Genomic DNA, 17,547 nt, shown 5'->3' with positions numbered 1-17,547 from the left:
CAGTGAACTCAAGAGAGCTAGTTGCTTTTCACCTGTTAGATTCTACCAAGTTTATTAGAGTACCTATTGTCTAGGCAAAGACCTTGGTATGCCAACTGTGGTCCACAGACCAGCAGCATCAAGAAACTTGTTTGAAACTCAAATCTTGAGTTCACCTCAGACTAATGATTTTTTTTTTTTTTGCTGCACCACGCGACATGTGGGATCTTAGTTCCCCAACCAGGGATCGAACCCGTGCCCCCTGCAGTGTAAGTGCAGAATCTTAACCGCTGGACCACCAGGGAAGTCCCAGACTAGTGATTTTGAATCACTTTTTAACAAACTTCCTAGGTGATTTCTGTGTACTGTAAAGATTGCGATAACAACCACAACAGAAGATGGTAAAGCACTGCTCTAGGGACTTCGGGTTGACTTTCCAAGAGTGGTGTAGGGGAGCAAATTTTGCCACCCCAAAATGTGTCTCTTTGGTATGAGGATCAACTTAGTCTGGTTATTTTTAAGAAGTAGAAACTCAGAAGTTTTTCTTTTTACGTCTGTCTTAGTTGCCTAAAATAATTTAAATAAAGGGCCTGTTCCCAGAATAGAGCTATCACCAAAGATACCTGCAAAGATCGTGGGCAAGGGTGTGGTGAGGTAGACCCAGCTTGCCTTTAGGACCAGTGGGAATATTCTCTCTGGTGTGTACATTACAGATAGGGTTATTTTTATATCTCTAGATGGTCATGCCATAATTAATTTGTAAAAGAGCTCTATTTACTCAGCTTAAAGTAAGTGCTTACATAAATTATTTCTAAATGTCATAGGAACTAACGCAAATGTTTTTTAAGTTCATGTGATCTATGATTAATCTTTAGTCAATAAAAGCAAATTTAAAGTTACTGGTTTAATTAAAACATGTGTATCTTTAAAGTTATCAGCATTCAGTATAATACTTTTATTCTACCTAGGTTTACTAAAAGTCAAGTAAGTTCATGTTATCTCTGTTACAAAATTTGTCCACAAGAAAAATAACTTAAGATTGCTAACTGCTTTAATGTCTCATAAAATCTTCAGGGGTAATCTAAGTGTGATTATTAAAAACAAATGTATTAAATAGATGTAAATGAGATAAGAGTTTTCAGGTGAACTTTTTAAAACGATGATTGTTTACTTAAATAGTTCCCCAAATCTTTTTGGTAACTTAACACCCTTAGGGTTTCGCTAGATCAAATTAAATGATGGAAATTCATTAAATATCTAGATCATTTCCAAATAAGATAAAATAATAAAACATTAATTATTGAACATAGTCTTATCTACTTTTGACTTCCTATTGCGGAGAAACTAAAGATGAATTTCAGTCTTTCAGTAACCATGTCTTGTGCCACACTGAAAGATTGCACTATTTAAAAGGGCACATATTTCTAGAAATTATAAAAGGTATTTATAGGCACAATATTGTAAATCAACTATACTTCAATAAAAAATAAAAAAATTAAAAGAGCTGAAATTTAAAAAAAAAGGTATTTATAAATTCTCCACACCACAAAATGCTAATGTAGTTCACAATTATTTATATCTTTGTTTTCACTAGAAATTAAGGTTTCTAATTATTACATGTGATTAAGGATACTAGAGATAATAAGGGAAACAATTCTGTATGCAAGGGAAGTAAAATGTATTTTTGGGTAAGAAGAGGCATGAGATAATGGAGATGCATTTTTGTTGAGAGACATAAAAGTGATTTTTGTCCTAGAGCTGATTATTTCAAACTGGGAAAGAGAAAAAGGGGCAAACTAAAGTGGACATAGAAAGTTGTAGAAGTTTTGTGAAAAAGGGATCTTGGGAAAGAAATTTTATGTGTGATCAAGCTGGCTAAGATTGGGATAAATTTAATTATGTGAATAAATTTCAGTATCAAAGGTACACTTGTACAAAATTAGAATTTGGTTTTGCTTTCTGTTAAAAGCACAAAGTTTTTTTTTAGATTATTGGTCTGCTCTTAATAAGCAATTGTAAACAAAGATCTTCTTTATCATTAACGCCATCTGTCCAGAAAAACAAAAATTCTACTATGTTTTATCTTTATCAGGTCTTTGACTATTTAGGAAAAAAACCCGAGTCTCTTCAAATATTATAAGAGCTAAGTTTTTTTACAACTATTTAACTTTCTGTATTTGCCTGTGAAGTCTTTGTCATTTTAAGTGGATAACTAAGTATTGTTTCATAGTGACCTATGATCCTATTTGACAAGTGTTTTAAAATTTTTTGATATTTTTGACAAACTTCCCCCAAGTCAAATTCTGATGAAGTCTTATTGACCTGGAAATAATTTGGGGGTTTTCCAAAAGGCCCCTGGAATACCTCAAAATATTTGCTTTCTCTCCTTATAAAAGAGAGATATTAAACTAATTAGGCTTATTGGGTATGCTAAATGATATGGGAAGCATTGTCAAATAAGTGATGATAAATGTTCTTAGGTTATATTATTTGGGTAAATGTTATTAATATAAATGTTCTAGAAATTATATAAAATTCCTAAAATTCAGATATTTCCTGGTACAATGTTATTAGCCATAATTCTAGTTATTATCTTAAAATTTTATGTGTCACAGAAATAATCAAATTTCCTTTTCAATTGCATTACAGTGAATCAGATCTTTAACCATGCCATTTTAAGACTTTGGTCATTTATAGACAATTATTGTTTTACTCTGATGCTTTTGCAAACAAAACAAAAACTTCACCTTCAAGAAGATCCATAGAAAGGACTTTCTGACAATGTATCTTTCTGATAACTTTCAGATGATACCACTGAATTGGGTAAGAAATTATAGAACTCTAATCGAAAAACTGATGGCTTCACAAAACTGCTAACAAAAGATAAGAGCAACAAGAATTAGTCACATGGGACTGAATAAATTGATGAATATGATTATAATTTTATGACTTTTTTGTCTGAACTATAACTACCTTTTTAATCTTTGTTTTTCAGATATAAGAAAACCTTTAATCTTACACTATGACTTAACAGCAATTCAGTAAATTATATCTTTATAAGCAGAATTGAAACATTTATATTTTTCTCCCTACCTGATCCCTCCAGAATTCAGAAACTCATGGTGAATACTCTTATTTTCAGGGCATTATAGTCATATTTACATAAGTTCAATAAGAATCTGTTCTCCTTGGAACAGGACACAATTGGAAACTTGTTATATTACCAAGGTTTTCACTGGAATGTCTTATTTGAGAGAGACATGTATAGACTCAGATATGACCAGACAGCTTTAAGGAACTAAGATTGACTTTATGGAGCCAATAAGGCCCTTTGGAAAAACAGCCTGGCACCTTGCTTACAGGGTTCCCGGCAGCCTTACCAGGGGAGTAAGGAAGGTCACTTCCTGGCAGGTGCAGGAACCTCAGGATATTTTGGGGACCTCAGAAAGAGAGGAACTCACCCAAAGCTATAGGTATTACAGGCATGCATGATGGCAAGTGTTTGGCTTGGCTTCCTCGCCTCGAGGGGCATTTAAAAGTTCAATCTGGAGATTCCTTATTGAACTTTAACCATCCCATACATCACATTTATGTGATGATGTACAAGTTAAAGATCTTTATTAAGAATTTAACATTTAGTTAGGAAAACAAACAAAATAAAGGACTTCCAATGACTACGCCCATATATAAATTAAATACTAAGAGCTCTGGCCCACATGATTAACAGGAATGATAAAAACTGAAGGGCTTATCATTCTTGGCTCTCAATATGGGTGTTGTCCCGGATCATTCCCTTGTTATTTATTAATTGAGAAATAAGCTAATCATCAGCTAAGAGTGGTCCTTTTCTTTCCTAACAAAGATGCTGCTTGGATAGTCCAATTCACACTTAGAAAAACAATAACCAAACGGACTGAAAGGCAAAACTATGCTACATAACAAATATCCATGCTGTAGTTGATCAAGAAAAACTGGGATCAACAGACCTTTGAAAAGATATTCCACTGTTGAGGCAAAAATAACTTGGAGTTAACCTCACTTAAATCATATATTCTGTATCTGAGGAAATAGCTCAAAAGTCTAGTTTTCATGCCTGTAATTTTGGTGGCAGTCAAATAATCTTGTTGCAATGTCCATATCAAGAAACTCAAAGGTACAGAATCACTAGTACCAGACAATTTGTGCTCTTGGCATTCATAATAGCCTCCAATGTGGTTTTTATTTGTTTATTTGTTTTGGTGTTAGTTGCCAAGAAAAAAAGAAGAATTGAGGTCAGATTAAATGTCTTGCATAATTGAGGAGCAGAGAAGCAAGAAAAATGTTACAGGATAGAATAAAACTTTGACTTCAAAATGTCAGATCTTATCCAAAGAGAGAATTTGTTAAACCTGATGGCTCTGATTTGAAGATGTTGCAGCAACATAACTAAAGTTCTTTAATATTTTGGCATTGCATAAGCAAAGAAGAGGGACAGAATATACCCTCCGAAAATATGCCTCTTTGATATAAAGATTATTTAAGGCTGATTATTTTTAAGAGACAGCAGACACAGGAGAAGCTCTAAAAACCGAGTAGAAGTTACTCTTTGTAAGAGATATTTACATTTATAAAAGAAATCCTCATTTGTAAGGGTGTTTCCCTTGCTGTACCAGGAAGAAGATGACTCTAAATCTCCAGAAACTCATCAATGGAGAAGGCAGAGAATTAAATCTGCAGAACAACCATGCCCATGTTTACCGCGCTTTTCCTGGTCACCTCCCATAATTGGCCTTCCCCTGCTCCCCAACACCTTCTTTTGTCTTTAGCTAGAGATGGTACTTAAGGTGCTGGCTTGGGCCACTTCAGGGAGTTACTCAGTTTTCCTGGGTATCTCCCATGTATACAGGAGGAATATATGTTATTAAATTTATGTCTGTTTTTCTCCTGTTAATCTATCTTTTATTACACGGTGTGTCTCAGCCAAGAACCTAGAAAGGTAGAGGGAAAATGATTTTTCCTCCCCCACAGTAACGACTCAGTAAAAGTGACTCTTCTGTGGATGCCTACTCAGTTTTTAATGGGTCATGGTCTTTTTACGGAGATGCAGCCATAAAGAGATGTAGGAGGTTTTGATGTCTGGGCAAAGTTTGGCTTTTCCATATTCTGAAATCAATGGTCGAAGATGTCAAAGGATGAGCCCCGAGAGAGCTTTAAACAGTTCTATAGTCTTACTGTATCTCTCAGCAAATAAATGCACTAGGTAAATACTAACAAGGATAGGGGCACATAGTACAAAAATGATTCATTATAAGAAGGGATAAGGAGTCCGCTGGGTCTAAATTCATCTGGCTTTAAAACAATGCGTCCTAAATGATGTGCATGTTAATTACATTACTAAAGATATTCCGAGGACTAGGGAGTTTATAGAGCAAGTCTAATTCCCATTGATTACACTCTTCGGAGGGAGAGAGGGAGGGAGGGAGAGAGAGAGACTGCACATGCAACAATTAAAATGGGTTTGAGGGGGAATAGAGAAAAACTAGATATTTATCATTATTAACTAGTGCTAGTCTCTGAGGTAGATACTTTGCCAGTCCCCAAACTACTTCATGATGAATGAAGTGCCATAATATTGTAATCGATATATCTAAACATAACCATTTACAACAGGACTGTTAATGAACATTCCCTTAATGTGACAGTTTCAAAGCCAAACATTCCCTAGAAGCACAATTCTATCAATACATTAGAAGTGCTTAATATCAATGTAATTTAAAAAGCAGATGATGGCATTTCAAATTATATTGGTTCTTATTTCCTGTTCATTTAATTTTATGAGTGCCAGACACATAGTAGGTTCTTAACAATTATCATTAAATGCATGAATAAATAAATGAAGATATCCTTTAGGACAGCATATTCAAACTAAAGTAAGTCTGTTATAAGGAAAAATATGGAATCAATGGAACAAAATTGCTGGAGCTACAGCTTACCATTTTAATGAAAGATAAATTAGATTTCAGGGAGTTTTTAATGGAACACGTTATTGCTGCATCCTAAATTACCCAGAACATCATGTAGTTGGAGTAGAAAAATCATGTAATAGCTGCTAACGTTTACTAGGTGATAAATATGTGTCAGACATTGTGATACATATTGATATATATTCATTTATTAAATCCTCATAGCTACTCTATATGGAAGGTACTATTATTATTCCCCTTTTATACAAGAGGAATTTGAGGCTCACAGAGAATAAGGGATTTGTCCAAGATAGCATAGCTAGTAAGCAGAGAGTAGGTTTTATACAGACAGCCTTGCTCCAGAGTCCAAACCCTTAAATATTAAACTACTTTGCTCCAGAGAGTAAACATGTCCACGCTGTGAGGTCATCCAGAATTAGAGTATGGACGAAAAACTCAGAGAATGAATAAGAAATTTAGGACTGCCTGATCGGTGCAAGAGGGGCTAGCCCAGAGGCCAGAGCACAATGCTGCTGCGTATCCATCTGGAGAATTGTTTGTGTTAGAGAAATGGAAAACATAAAAATGAAAGGAAAATAAAAGGTCGGGGTTTTGGAGGGAAACTGAAGGTCAGTGTTTGATGTGTGGTCGAATCGGGTAGCAGCAATTAGGAATCTAAGCAAAGACATCTGGGTAAAAGATTCAGAGACATATATGGAATTCAATTCAATAGGCAATGGTGGAGACAAGAAATAGCACAGTAGTGAATGTCGGTCTACTCTTTGCTTTGGTTCTTTTTGGAACAAGGATCTAACTCTCAAGCTTGTCAAGCCAGGGACTAGAGTGAGGAATAAGGGGCAGGGTAGTCATACACTAATATGGCCCCATGGCCCTTTGTCTCTGTTTCACTGTATAACCTAGTTCTCTGTATAGCATGTGACATGATCCTAACCGTCCAAGTACCTTCCTTGGCTGCAGGAATCAACAACTCTGAATATTCTCAAGCAAGGGTTTTCCTTTTCTTCTTTTTTTTTAAAATTTATTTATTTTATTTTGGGCTGCGTTGGGTCTTCGTTGCTGCGCGCGGGCTTTCTCTAGCTTCAGTGAGTGGGGGCTACTCTTCGTTGCGGTGCGCGGGCTTCTCATTGCGGTGGCTTCTCTTGTTGCGGAGCACAGGCTCTAGGCATGCGGGCTTCAGTAGTTGTGGCATGGGGGCTCAGTAGTTGTGGCTTGCGGGCTCCAGAGCACAGGCTCAGTAGCTCAGTAGTTGTGGCGCACGGGCTTAGCTGCTCTGTGGCATATGGGATCTTCCCGGACCAGGGCTCAAACCCATGTCCCCTGCATTGGCAGGTGGATTCTTAACCGCTGCGCCACCAGGGAAGCCCCTCAAGCAAGGGTTTTCTATGGTCAAATTTCCTAGTAAATTTTTAGGCGGTTTTTGTGGAATTAAGATTTTTTTTTAAGAGAAAAGGCTGGCCCAGAATCCACCCTAGCTCAATCCTAGCTGAACTATTTATTGTAGTATCCTCTTGGCATTAAGGAAGATTCATTTGATACATGTGAATGATATCTCAAAGAATCCATACCACCCATTGGAGGGCTCTGACATCATTTTTATTATGTCAACAATACTGAACTGAAGGTAACAGTGGAGGGAAAAATGCTTAAGTTACTTTGGCAAAGGTATGTCCTGGCAAGTGTACTTGTCAGAGGAATGGATAATTATTGACTTACAAGATCTGTATTCACCAAATGCTTTAACATATCTCTCTATGGAGATTTTATAAAGAAAGTCTTTGAAGGCCTGTAATATAGTTAAGGGATTTATGAGTCAATGGCAGAAAAATATGATTCATAGGGACAGCTTCCGGTTCTTCTCCGAGTTTTAGGCTTCTGAGCAATACAGTAACTCATCTGGTCATTATATAATTGCTAGCATGACAGCAATTTAACTCTTTCAGGGACCCTATGATCAAAGACCCAAACTATCAGCTCACATGTGCTGTGTCTTGACCTTCTGAACCTTTCAGGGCTGGGGAACTTGCAGTTATGCCATCTGTTAACTAGAGTCCTTTGTTTTTCCCCGTAGATGGTTGGGATAGATCATTCCACACTGCTGCCATTGTGAATTGAGGACTTATTTGCTGCAGGTCCCTTAAAAGGAAGGTGAACACTAACTTTAAGAGGGACTTCTGGAGAACATGACCTTGAAGAACCCTTTTTGGCTTCTTAAAGCTTTTACTTTATTAAGCATAAAATGCTGTTGGCATAAATACATATTTGAAAAACACTGTGGAAGATCTAAGTATTCAAGAGTGCTCTAACATTGTCCACTACTTTCTTCTTCATGTTTGGGGAATTAGACAGTATTGGAAAAGTGTTTTCAAACAATTTCCTTGATTCCTCAGTCATTTATTTTTGTAGTACTGGAAGCTTCTGTAGCTATGGGCAACTTAACCTTAGGCCACACATGCTAGAAATAGCGTGGGGCTGTGTGCCCCTTCCTGGCTGTGTGCCTGGCTGCTAGAAGAGAGCTTTAATAGTTGTATCCTCCTGGGAGACAACCCAGCTTCCGTACTTTAACTGTCACTCCTACTTTGTCCTAAAAAGAAATATATGTTGCTCAAGAGAGTAACCAGAATGGTGCAAGTATTTTATCCACAGAAAAGAATGAATAAAAGGAACTAACAAAGTTGAATCTAGGGAAATGAAGGCCCAGAAGGATTATGGTGACTGTCCTCAAACTTTTGAAGGGCTATTTTGGGGAAGAGAGATTAAAAGTGAGGTCAAGGGGTGGACAGACAGTGAAATAGGAATGCTTTCTAATAGTTAGGTTTTTCCAAAGATAGAATTGGCTTCCTTGAGGAGGAATGTGATCCAGTATAAGCTGACCGATCACTGAGGAAGATGTTATGGAGTAGTTCAATTACACATTTAAATTGCTTCCAACCGTGAGAAGCTATTTCTGTCCTTTTATATGTATAATATTTCTACTATAAATCCCTTCATTGACTGAATATATGTGTTAAGCTAGAGAAACAAACAATCATATTGCTTACTAACGGCTGCTTACCTTTTCCCTCAGTTAACATCCCCCCAAAAGTAAAGTATTTTAATATTATAGTCACCTTGACAACAGAGGTGTCTGTTTTAATAGCTTTCAGTAACATTATTCAAAGGGAATCTACTGTCCACTAAAGTGACGGGAACAGTCTTCGGCATTCTCTTTCTTTTCCAACCTCAAAGAGTTTAGGATTAAACATGTGCTTTGAAATTAAAATCACTGTGAATTTGCTGAGTAAGAGAACATCCAGAAAGTTTTCACTTAGCATAATGTAGAAAAAATATATTTTTCTCTGCGATGTACATGAAAAGTTTCACCAACTAAAAGGCATGGCTCAAATTTTACAATCGTCTATAATTTCAAACAATTCAGTATCTATTTATATATATTTTATCCCTGTGTGTAAGGTGTTGGGGTTGCCGTGGAATCAGATTTAGTGAATTGCTATTCATGAATAATAATTGACACATAATTCACTAGTGAATTATTATTAATCATGGGAGGATATTACACATGTGAAACTTACCCAAGGCAGAAAAAAACGTCAAAAAGAACTACAATGGGGAATCCATTGGACATAATTCTTATGCTCAAGGAACAACCTTCCAATAAGGAGCACAATCTTTGACTTAAAACTGTCCTGGTTATTTTTAATTGGTTTGCCTATTTCTAATAATAATAAGTAGCATCTAACTAAATACTTCCTGTGTACAGGCTCCATGCCAAGCTCTTCACATTTATTGTCTTCTTTCGTCCTTAAAACACACTGAGGAGTTGATATTATTATTTTCCCCATTCCATATTACCAGGAAACTGTAGCTTAAGGAAGTTGGATATCATTCCTAAGGTTATATAGTTGGTATTAAAACAGAGAAAGGGGGACTTCCCTGGTGATCCAGTGGTTAAGATTCCCCGCTTCCACCGCAGGGGGCATGGGTTCAATCCCTGGTGGGTTTGATCCCTGGTCCGAGAACTAAGATCCCGCATGCCATGAGGCACGGCCAAAACAAACAAACAAACAAACAAGCCAACAAAAAAACAGCAAGGAATCTAAGTTTGACTCTAGTTTCTGAGCTAGTCACCTATCTGCTGTGTTACATGTTTTGATGGCCCTAATGCTAATGTAATTATTTTATTTAGGATAAATTTACGTAAAAAAAAATTAAAAAACTTTTTGCTTCCAAATTATTTCCCTTCCATTAAAGGTTAAGTCAACCACTCAAGCTTAGAAGGTTACACTCACCCCGTTTGTGAAGGAGAACACTGGCATGCCGACGTCCATTTCCATTTTCAACATAACAGGAGTAATTTCCCAAGTCACCTTCTTCTACAGAGTCCACAATTAATGAGATGGAAACTTCCTGTTCCCCAAGATGCTCCTTGAGGATTCTAAAATATAAAGCAAAACGAAACAAAAAACCCCACACAAATATACACATACATGAAAAAGAAAAACATTTAGATGAATCTGAATCTGATGTGAAAAAACCTACAGCATCTGTGCTTCAAATTTGGTCATGGATTAATGCTATCTTAATTAAATTATATCATGCCCTTTTCTTCTTCACTTCTAATAAGGAAGCTTGTCTTTGTAGATGCTAATGAAGTTGCAGTTAATTATCTCTCTTAGCAGGACAATCACACTGTCATAATAAAGAGGTGAGAGAGACCTTGAAAAGTTTACAAATTGCTTTCCCTTTAAGAAGAAATATGATGTAAGGGTGAGATAAGAAATTCTAATGTCTTCGGCTGGAGGACTAATTATCTATCAGGTTAATTTAAAAAAATAAAAGGAAGAATAGAAAATTTCTGAGCTATTTTGACATTTCAGTTGAAATCTCTAGCCTGGCTTTTTTTTTTTAATGGTGCAAATCAATTCCTATTTTAAAAGAAACATGAAATTACAAAACTGTAGACTAAATGTTCTGATAAAGTGTTTAATTCTGACATTTAAAATTAATGGTAAACGCTCACTAATCTCACTGTCAAGGATTTTAGCAATCTTTTTAGAACAAAAGGAAAACTTCAAAGTAAGCCTCCCTTTCCTTGCTCACAAAGTTTCCACCTCTGCCCTCCCACCTGTTTGGTAACTCACCTCTGCACAATACTTCCTAATGCAGAATTAAAGAAAATTACCTTTCTAGAACATTCCCTGAGCACCCACAACAGGAGAGAGGGGAAAAGTTAGGAGGTTTATTATCCTTCTTTAACCTTAGCATTTCACAGTGTATGGGTATGAGATAATAGTGAAGTTTTGAACATGAGAAATGGCAGAGGAACATTTTAGTACATACTGGAGAATTGCTCATCTGGGCATTTCAGAACCCAACTGCAGTGCAATACTCTTGTGTATTTGTTGCCAGGAAGAAAATTCCAGTAGAAATAATCTTATACGACAGTTCTATAGGTTTTTATTTTCTATCGAAAACCTTTTTCTCTTATACCTTTGATCAAGTTTTAAAAGTTCTCACATTTAAGAAGAAGAATTTGGTTAAAATGCTCATATATACCCAGAAGAGGTGATCTTTAGATGGGAGAATGTTTACAAATGATCAGTATTTTGATTCACTTATAGCTTATTTATTAATATATTTGCGTATTTACATTATGATTAAAAATGAGTATCTGTGTATAAGCATACTTTGGGTCATAATTGAATACCTCAATATTTAAAAGTAAATGAACAAATACATTAATTATTTTTTTAAAAAAGAAGCAAGAGGCTTAAGCATGATGCCCTCAAAATCGATTGTATTTTAATGATTATTCACTATTATTCCCACTATATTAATGTTTAGACCTTAAAGTCAGACTAAAAAAGGTGATAAAAACATTTTTTGTATCCTTTATGATTCCTATCAAGTGCTTTATAGTCAACATGATGCCTAAAATATGTAAAAACATATAAAAGGAAGTTACAAAGATTGCGCTTGGTTGAATCCTAGAAACCTGTTAATATCTTCTCTCAACAATTAAGAAAAAGAGCTCTTATAAACCGAAGGCGTAATACCACATTTTCCATGTTTGTTTCTTTTTAACATCTTTACTGGAGTATAATTGCTTTACAATGGTGTGTTAGTTTCTGCTTTATAACAAAGTGAATCAGCTATACATATACATATATCCCCACATCCCCTCCCTCTTGCGTCTCCCTCCCACCCTCCCTATCCCACCCCTCTAGGTGGTCACAAAGCACAGAGCTGACCTCCCTGTGCTATGCGGCTGCTTCCCACTAGCTATTGGTTTTACATTTGGTAGTGTATATATGTCCATGCCACTCTCTCACTTCGTCCCAGCTTACCCTCCCCACTCCCCGTGTCCTCAAGTCCATTCTCTACATCTGCATCTTTATTCCTGTCCTGCCCCTAGGTTCTTCAGAACCCTTTCTTGTTTTTTTTTTTTTTGGATTCCACATATATGTGTTAGCATACAGTATTTGTTTTTCTCTTTCTGACTTACTTCACTCTGTAGGACAGACTCTAGGTCCATCCACCTCACTACAAATAACTCAATTTCATTTCTTTTTATGACTAATATTCCATTGTATATATGTGCCACATCTTCTTTATCCATTCCTCTGTCGATGGACACTTAGGTTGCTTCCATGTCCTGGCTATTGTAAATAGAGCTGCAATGAACATTGTGGTACATGACTCTTTTTGAATTATGGTTTTCTCAGGGTATATGCCCAGTAGTGGGATTGCTGGGTCATATGGTAGTTCTATTTTTAGTTTTTTAAGGAACGTCCATAACTGTTCTCCATAGTGGCTGTATCACCTGATCTCAGACATCTTCCATGTTTGATGTTATTTTGGTCTGTCTCATACTCAGTTTACTCCTTAGTGAAAAACTCCTTTTTAATTCTCTTAAATTCTTTGCAAATGGCACTCCTGTTTGACAATTTCATAGTCACTCTCTCAAGAGTATTTTGCCTCTTTGCCACTAAATGTTGCAATATTTTTATTATAATAGTAAAACACTCCCCCAAACCCCTTCTTTTCTTTTAGTTCACTTTCTATTCACTAAGAGAACAAATGTTAATCTTGATTGTACAAGTTAAAAGACAAAAATTACTTTACCTAATGTCACTTTCCCAAACTCGATTTTCATCCAGATCTTCAATAAACTTCTCTCCTTTCATCCAGTAAATTAAAGGACTGACATCTCCACTGTACCCAAAGAAAGCTCTGCAGGTTAGATTAGCTGAATCGCCTGTTGAGAGAAGTGATGAAAATGTGTTATAAAACTGTTTGTACACTCTTATTTTAGGCAAAGTGGCAGGTAACATTTTAATCACTTCATTGATTTAATGAAACATCTTTCTAAAATCACATTTTTCAGATGTTTTCTATCTTCGTCAAATTCATGTGGGCTTTTGACAGCTTATTTAGTGGAAAGTGAATTACTTATAAGATTTTGAAGAACACTGGTCAGTTATTTCATAGAAGGTTCTTCCACTTAAGTTTGCCTGATTTTTCCACATGATTAAATTGAGGTTATGAATGATTGGGAATGGTACCATGGAGGTGACGTGCCCTTCTCAAAGCATGATATCAGACAGTACATAATGTTGATAATATAAGATCTTATAAAGCAGGTAGAAGATGTTTCTCAGTCCTGAATGTGGGAAACAGAAAGAGAACAAAAATCTTTTCATGGGAAAGAAATGAAACTGTAAAATGCAGGATCCCCTAAAAATGTTATTAAAATATTTGTACTATATGAGGAATAGTATTTTAATTAAGGAAACCAACACACGCTCAGGTAAAAAAGTGCATTAAAATACAAATGAACAACTCCTGAGCATAAATATTTGGGATGTTTATAAGATGTAAAATCAATAATACGACTGTGGAGATGAGTTTCTTCCAATATGCTACTCAAGAGAGACCACTATAATGGTGAATACAGGTTGGTTGATTACTTAATAAGGTAAGTGGAGGTCCCTGACTGAAAAGTGGAAACGAATTTAATGCCTGCAGAAAATAAGGCGTATTTCTGGACAGGTAATGTGATTTTGCAAACACCTGGTTTCCCCAAGCCTCAGAAGGCATGAGAGAACTGAACTATACCAGTACCATTATAGTTTTAAGATCTTGTTGCCTCCAAGTAGAGCTAGAAAATGCGGGGTGGGATAGAGACCTGTAGGGACCTAGTCCAGCTTGGACTGGAGCAGGGGAACTCACAAGGATGAGGACTACATGAAGGGCTGGGAGCTAGGCTCCAGGGATACCTTTATAGGCATCTGAAGTAAGGAAACTTTCTTCATTTCATAAATTCCTGAGAATATTCTGGAGGACTCTGACAACTCTGACTTTAAGGTGAAGAGAAGGAGGTTCCTAAAGACTGGAAGCCTCACAGCTAAGCTATGAGTTAATAGTGCACACCTCGTGAAACTGGGCTTACAAGTGATTCTACAATATGAACCCAGAGCAAAGCACAATGCAGTTACAGATGCATTCTTTCTAAGTCCTGGTATGGGTCAACCTATATGCAAACTTTATTCTCCAAGTTCCACAACAAGAAAATGTTTACTGGATAAAATTCATATTATTATTTTAATTATGTCCACTGTGTAAGAATAGTTCATAACTAAGTTCTTGCTGTTCTAATATTTCTAAGATGCATGATATAGCCTTTCCTTTTATGTTATACTTGTTTATGTCTGAATGTTCTCCAAGTAAGTGATTCCTTATGGACTTTGATTCTATATACAATAACCGTTATTAGTGACCAGATAAGTCAAGTCCAGAAAATGTCTAGAAACTTTTAAGAGGCAAAATGCAGCTTTAAATAGGTTCCTTTACTATTAATTTTTGTTTTGAATTTATCCTTCTTTCATCTTTTATTTTAATACAGCAGGTTTTTATTAGTCATCAATTTTACACACATCAGTGTATACATGTCAATCCCAATCGTCCAATTCAGCACACCACCATCCCCACGCCCCCACAGCTTTCCCCCCTTAGTGTCCATACGTTTGTTCTCTACACCTGTGTCTCAACTTCTGCCCTGCAAACTGGTTCATCTGTACCATTTTTCTAGGTTCCACATACATGCGTTAATATACGATATTTGTTTTTCTCTTTCTGACTTACTTCACTCTGTATGACAGTCTCTAGATAAATCCACATCTCAACAAATGACTCAATTTCGTTCCTTTTGATGGCTGAGTAATATTCCATTGTATATATGTACCACATCTTCTTTATCCATTCGTCTGTGGATGGGCATTTAGGTTGCTTCCATGACCTGGCTATTGTAAATAGTGCTGCAATGAACATTGGGGTGCATATGTCTTTTTGAATTATGGTTTTCTCTGGGTATATGCCCAGTAGTGGGATTGCAGAATCATATGGTAATTCCATTTTTAGTTTTTTAAGGAACCTCCATAGTGTTCTCCATAGTGGCTGTATCAATTTACATTCCCACCAACAGTGCAAGAGGGTTCCCTTTTCTCCACACCCTCTCCAGCATTTGTTGTTTGTAGATTTTCTGATGATGCCCATTCTAACTGGTGTGAGGTGATACCTCATTGTAGTTTTGATTTGCATTTCTCTAATAATTAGTGATGCTGAGCAGCTTTTCATGTGCTTCCTGGCCATCTGTATGTCTTCTTTGGAGAAATGTCTATTTAGGTCTTCTGCCCATTTTTGGATTGGGTTCTTTGTTTCTTTAATACTGAGCTGCATGAGCTGTTTATATATTTTGGAGATTAATCCTTTGTCCATTGATTCGTTTGCAAATATTTTCTCCCATTCTGAGGGTTGTCTTTTCGTCTTGTTTATAGTTTCCTTTGCTGTGCAAAAGCTTTGAAGTTTCATTAGGTCACATTTGTTTATTTTTGTTTTAATTTCCATTACTCTAGGAGGTGGATCAAAAAAGATCTTGCTGTGATTTATGTCAAAGAGTGTTCTTCCTATGTTTTCCTCTAAGAGTTTTACAGTGTCCAGTCTTACATTTAGGTCTCTAATCCATTTTGAGTTTATTTTTCTGTATGGTGTTAGGGAGTGTTCTAATTTGATTCCTTTTTAAAAATAATTAATTAATTAATTAATTAATTAATTAATTAATTAATTAATTTATGGCTGTGTTGGGTCTTTGTTTCTGTGCGAGGGCTTTCTCCAGTTGCGGCAAGTGGGGGCCACTCTTCATCGTGGTGCGCGCGCCTCTCACTATCGTGGCCTCTCTTGTGGCGGAGCACAGGCTCCAGACGCGCAGGCTCAGCAATTGTGGCTCACGGGCCCAGTTGCTCCGCGGCATGTGGGATCTTCCCAGACCAGGGCTCGAATCCGTGTCCCCTGCATTGGCAGGCAGACTCTCAACCACTGCGCCACCAGGGAAGCCCTAATTTGATTCTTTTACATGTAGCTGTCCAGTTTTCCCAGCACCACTTATTGAAGAGACGGTGTTTTCTCCATTGTATATCCTTGCCTCCTTTGTCATAGATTAGTTGACCATAGGTGCGTGGGTTTATCTCTGGGCTTTCTATCTTGTTCCATTAATCTATGTTTCTGTTTTTGTGCCAGTACCATATTGTCTTGATTACTGTAGCTTTGTAATATAGTCTGAAGTCAGGGAGTCTGATTCCTCCAGCTCTGTTTTTTTCCCTCAAGACTGCTTTGGCTATTTGGGGTCTTTTGTGTTTCCATACAAATTTTAAGATTTTTTGTTCTAGTTCTGTAAAAAATGCCATTGGTAATTTGATAAGGATTGCATTGAATCTGTAGATTGCTTTGGGTAGTATAGTCATTTTCACAATATTGATTCTTCCAATCCAAGAACATGGTATATCTCTCCATCTGTTGGTATCATGTTTAATTTCTTTCATCAGTTTCTTATAGCTTTCTGCGTACAGGTCTTTTGTCTCCCTAGGTAGGTTTATTCCTAGGTATTTTATTCTTTTTGTTTCAATGGTAAATGGGAGTGTTTCCTTAATTTCTCTTTCAGATTTTTCATCATTAGTATACAGGAATGCAAGAGATTTCTGTGCATTAATTTTGTATCCTGCAACTTTACCAAATTCATTGATTAGCTCTAGTAGTATTCTGGTGGCATCTTTAGGATTCTCTATGTATAGTATCATGTCATCTGCAAACAGTGACAGTTTTACTTCTTCTTTTCCAATTTCTATTCCTTTTATTTCTTTTTCTTCTCTGATTGCTGTGGCTAAAACTTCCAAAACTATGTTGAATAATAGTGGTGAGAGTGGGCAACCTTGTCTTGTTCCTCATCTTAGTGGAAATGGTTTCAGTTTTTCACCATTGAGGATGATGTTGGCTGTGGGTTTGTCATATATGGCCTTTATTATGTTGAGGTAGGTTCCCTCTATGCCCACTTTCTGGAGAGTTTTTATCATACATGGGTGTTGAATTTTGTCAAAAGCTTTCTCTGCATCTATTGAGATGATCATATGGTTTTTCCTCTTCAATTTGTTAATATGGTGTATCACATTGATTGATTTGCGTATATTGAAGAATCCTTGCATCCCTGGGATAAATCCCACTTGATCGTGGTGTATGATCCTTTTAATGTGTTGTTGGATTCTGTTTGCTAGTATTT

At 36.4% G+C, this 17,547-nt stretch overlaps 1 protein-coding gene across 1 annotated transcript in view; it reads right to left on the bottom strand.

Annotated features, from left to right (window-relative positions):
* The window catches only part of IL1RAPL1 (interleukin 1 receptor accessory protein like 1), a 712,722-nt gene that overhangs the window by 32,160 nt on the left and 663,015 nt on the right, over positions 1-17,547 (bottom strand). The window contains exons 9-10 of the mRNA XM_061178117.1: positions 13,065-13,197; positions 10,229-10,374 (exon numbers count right to left, since the gene is read on the bottom strand). Of these exons, the coding sequence (XP_061034100.1) occupies positions 10,229-10,374; positions 13,065-13,197 (279 nt within the window). The remainder of the gene's footprint in view (positions 1-10,228; positions 10,375-13,064; positions 13,198-17,547) is intronic.

This window comes from Eubalaena glacialis, chromosome X (genome assembly GCF_028564815.1).
Source record: "Eubalaena glacialis isolate mEubGla1 chromosome X, mEubGla1.1.hap2.+ XY, whole genome shotgun sequence".
Classification (NCBI taxonomy): domain Eukaryota; kingdom Metazoa; phylum Chordata; class Mammalia; order Artiodactyla; family Balaenidae; genus Eubalaena; species Eubalaena glacialis.
The sequence above is the reverse complement of the archived record's forward strand: the minus strand, read 5'-3'. Positions and strand labels throughout refer to the sequence as shown.